The 4756-nt window shown below is 46.2% G+C and overlaps 1 protein-coding gene across 1 annotated transcript; it reads left to right on the top strand.

Annotated features, from left to right (window-relative positions):
* On the top strand, nt 1-860 carry RASL11A (RAS like family 11 member A; the record flags this gene model as incomplete). Its single annotated transcript, XM_080363457.1, has 3 exons — nt 1-57; nt 128-207; nt 408-860. Exons 1-3 carry the CDS (start codon nt 3-5, stop codon nt 858-860), a joined length of 588 nt encoding a protein of 195 aa, XP_080219583.1. The 5' UTR covers nt 1-2.
* Nucleotides 861-4756: the final 3896 nt, after the last annotated feature.

Raw genomic sequence — 4756 nt, 5'->3', positions numbered from 1 at the left:
CGATGATCGTGCGGTTCCTGACGAAGCGGTTCATTGGGGACTATGAGCCCAACACAGGTGAGGCAAGGGGCGGTGGGGCGCAGCAGGGACCCTCGCGGACGGTGCCTGACAGCTCTCTGCTCCCTAGGCAACCTCTACTCCAGGCTGGTCCATTTGGAGGGAGACCACGTTGCTGTGCAGATCCAAGACACGCCAGGGTGTATCCAGGTACGGAGATGCTTCAAATCAATCAGTTCTTCTCTGTCACATAAGGGCTCAGCTTTTGAGCCCAAGTTTCCTACAAGGCCAGATTTAAGGCTTCTAAGACTGAGCTGAAGCTTCCCTTTGGACCTGCTAGGTGCTATCTCTGAGACAGGTTTTCTAGTTTTACAATCCAATGCCAAATTGTGCTCTCTGTTCTACCATAGGTGCAGGAAGACTGTGTGCAGGTGCTGGACTCCCTGTCCAAGTGTGTGAAGTGGGCAGAGGGCTTCCTCCTGGTCTACTCCATCACAGACTACAACAGTTACCAGTCAGTCCGACCTCTCTACCAGCACATACGCAAGGTCCACCCAGATGCCAGGACTCCCATCATTATCGTGGGGAACAAAGCAGACCTCCTTCATGCCAGGCAAGTCCAGGCAAAAGAGGGACTACAGCTAGCAAATGAACTGGGCAGCCTGTTCTTGGAAATATCCACAAGTGATGACTCCCAAGGCGTCTGTGATGTTTTCCAGTATCTTTGCAAGGAGGTCAGCAAACTACAGCACGCCAGCAGCACAGACAGGAGGTGGTCGTCCATCATCCCTCGGCCCAAATCTCCCAACATGCAGGATCTAAAGAGACGTTTCAAACAGGCTTTATCTTCCAAAGTCAAATAACAACCCCCCCTGCCCCATGAGATCCTGTGTGACTCAATAGACTTTATTTTTGTAAACTAGTTAATAAAAATCTTTATTTTTGTACTAATGCCAGCAGTATGGAAGTAAGTATGTTAAAGCTTACAATTTCCTTGCCATTCTCTCTTGTTTGACTGGTTGGGTTATTTTTACACACACACAAAAATGCTGCATAGCAACTAAATAGAAGTACTTGGAGAAGGGGGTTTTTGCCAGGAGGTTTTGATTCTGTTTCTGTTTTGGGCTGGGATTTTATGTTTTGCTCTGCCTAGATGACTTTTTTGGGCCTCAGTTTCCTTTCTGTAAAATGGGAATGATGATGATGTAACACTCACCTGCCCTTATAAAATGCTTAGAAAGCCTTTGATGGAAAGCTTTATATGGAGAGGAAAAAAAAGTTTTATTAAACATAAAAATATAATTGTCTGTAAGCATTCTGATAAGCACTCTCTTCTCCCTCTCTCCTGCTGTTTTGTTTGTACCTGTAATTACCTGGATGATGATAAGCTGTTAGAAATGAGTTTGATTTCTGATGTGCTTTAGAGATCTATCTATCCTGCAGAATTAATCTTTTGAGCCCAAAGCATTTAACAGGATGGTTGAGTTTCTCCTACAGTTTACCATGGGACAAAGTGCTGAGCAATCAGCCGCAGAGGAGTGTGTGGGATGGCTGTTGCTTTCCCCGGAGATGTGTGATAGGAAAGACAGATGCATAGGTTCCCATAACAGAAAGTAGCTACATTTAAAAGGAATCACAACTTTATCTTCCCCAGGGCAATTTCCTAGCTGTTGGAAATAGGCCAGACTTTTTACTCTTATTTCACATAAGCTCTGTGCCATACTAGAAGGGTTTTGATTAACTATTTGCTGGATGTCTAGAGCATGGAATGTGGGGTTTGCATTTCAAATACGACTCTGAAGTATGTGCGTGGTATTGTTAAAAAATAAACTCTGTTCCTTGCTGAGTTGAAAGTGCGGAAGTGGAGTGATCTGTACAATGAGAAACTTGCTGTCCCTGCTCACACACTATTCCAGTGAGTTTTGTGTTGCTTTGTTTGTTGTTTTTTTGTTTGTTTGGCTGGTTGATTGGTTGTTTTTTGGTTTTTTGTTGGTTTTTTTTTGGGGGGGGGATGTTTATTGTTTTTTTGTTTGGTTGTTTTTTTGTTTGGTTTGTTTTTTTTTTTTTTTGTGGTGTGTGTGTATTCGTTTTTTAATTAATATTTTATTTTCAAAGGTTAAGTCCAAAGGCCCTTCTTGCCTTTGTTAGGAAAGGCAGGTAACTACTGCATAGGCCCCTAGCAGTTAGTGGGCAGTATCTGTTGCTTCTAGCCCCTGGGACTTGAAGCTTTCTGGGACCCTTCCACTCTTGATCTGCAGATGGAAGTCTTTTGTGATGGTAGTAATTGAGGAGTGACTGAGCAAGTTAAGGATGATGCTCTGTGAGGAAGCACCAGAGGCCCACAGTAGCACTGGGCAGGGGTGGGGGATGGCAGCAGCTCTATTTCTCATCCAGGGCCATGTGTACAACCCAAGTCCAGCCACATTCCCTGTATCTCTCCTCTTTAAAGGCTCTTTGCTGCCTTACCAAAAGGAGTGTGAGAGCTGAAGGGAGGCAGCTGCAGACCTGCAGGACCAGACTGAAACTGGACCTGCAAACTGGGTCCAGAACTCTGGAGTTAATTAATGGAAGTGCAAAAGCACAGTGACCGCCTGGAGAACTCAAAGTACATTTTTAAAATATTTCATCATGGTGAGAGTCGCTCTGCCAGGCCCAGGACTCTGGGCTGGGGCTTGAGGGGAGCAGGGGGATGGGGTTAATGAAAACAAGCATATCCCTGGCAGACTCAGACTCACCACACAGGCATTCATGGGGAAATGTGAAGGGGAGTTTTAAAAATCACAAGTAATATTCATGCAGCATTTCGCCATCCTGAAATCAGAGATAACAAATTGTTTCCAAGAGAAATTACCACTATGACGCAGTTTGGGTTGTTATTTAAGCTGCAGCTTTTGTCTTTGGAAATGACAAAGCTTTATTTCCTACTCACACATCCAGTAGAGTTTCACTGAGCATGTTGCTAGAGGTATCCAGGTCGCACATAGGCACAAAATACACCAAAAGGGCAAGTAACAGGTACTGGACCTGTCTGCATCTCACCATAGTTCTCAAAGGCCAGGTGAGGAAGAGCATTAGGCACAAACCTCTGGTGGTGCCCCTAGTGAAGAAGCAGCTTGGGGCCTCACTGTGGTGCAGGGAAAGAGTTTGAGCAGGAGCAGTGGGCACACAAGGGGGGTTGATGGGCAGGAGGATAAATACACTCATTTGTCCCGTCTTTCTCCTACGGGGAGAACCTAAAGAGATGCCCCACATTACATAGACACCCACATTCAGGTGGAGGTGCGAACCCTCCCATCCCCTCTCTGCACTTCCCGTGCCATGGGGCTGGCTCAGCTGGGTGCCAGGAGCTGGATGAGGCCCCTCAGGGATGTAATGGGGAATCTCACCGGCTAAAGCATGCTGGGAGGAGGGTTGCTCCAACCTGCCTCCAGTCTGAGGCAGCAACTGAGCTGAGGTGTTCTGGATAACGCTTTCGGGTACAGGTACATAAATTAGGCATTTAAGCCATTTGTCAGAGTTTATCCTGGCTGGCACAGATTTACCTTCACCCAGAACTTTTCAGCCCCTGTGACCTTGAAGCTGACAGGCAAAGCACAGGAGGAGCTCACTGGCTCTCAGCTCATTTTGCCCTGGCATTTTCTTCAGTCCCAGGTGAGCGAACAAAGAGAAGCACACAGGGGTAGGGAGGGAAAAGCATTTCTCAAGTGCTAGCAGAGGAGCTCTGAAGCCTTGTTTCTCTTGGGCTACAGCCACTTGCACTCTCCTTACTGTATATTTATTTGCCATCACCAGTCTCTAAGGCCTTCACCTGGAGGCTAGGGCTGTTTCAGGAGGTTAAATGGGACATGGCCTGGCCTTTCTCCTTGATCAGAGGAAAATATGTATCTGCATCCTTCCTCTCACCACCTTTGCTATGAAACAGAATCACAGCAATTTCCCCTGACAAGATGGATGAGTGGGTTTTCAGAAGGGACGTGTGTGGCATCATGCACTATTGTAGCTCCTACTACATCAGCATTTCCCCCCAGTTGGGCTATTTTGTATACTTATCTCCAAGCACTGAAATCATCCCGTAATGCTTTAAGACTTCATGAATTTTAAAATTGCTACTCTCACCAACCTGTTCCGTGTACTTCAGTTGAGGAGCCACGGATCCCTAGACAGAGACACAGATGTTTTCTTCAAATGGCTTTACAGATGTTCCCCTCATTTTCTGCCCTGCTCCAGCAGCCTGGACCAGGTTGTTTACTCTCTGCCTCTTGGCAGGGACACAAGCAATGGTTGGTTCTGCAGACCCATGCTGTATTTCTGTGGTTTGTTCATATGAAGGTCAGTGGACAAGGTGGACTGTGGATAAGGAGGACTGCATTCACACTATGGGACAGAACTGGGATCCATCTTTTTCAGACATTGTCAAAGCTTCGACAGATGGATGAATGACTAGAACCAAATCTGCATCTCATGCCTGGGTCTCCTATAAAACAATTTTAGTCCTGGGGGACTTCAACAGCTTTTTGTGAAGCTACTGTTTATGTAGGAAGGACTGAATAGGTGCAGAATGAAGTCCTTTAGGGAAAGCTGACATTGTGCAGCAATTGTTGCACTTGGCACATGACTGTTGGCAGTTCACACCATTAAGACAGCCTAAACCTGGGATCTGAAACCATTTGTCCTTCCTGAGAGCAATACCTCTAGGAGTGATGCTGTTGTAGCACCACTGCATTGAGGTACCATGCAATACTCCAAAGAGCTGCCATCC

Source organism: Nesoenas mayeri (assembly GCF_963082525.1).
Source record: "Nesoenas mayeri genome assembly, chromosome: 1".
Lineage (NCBI taxonomy): Eukaryota > Metazoa > Chordata > Aves > Columbiformes > Columbidae > Nesoenas > Nesoenas mayeri.
This window is presented reverse-complemented; position numbering and strand designations above follow the sequence as displayed.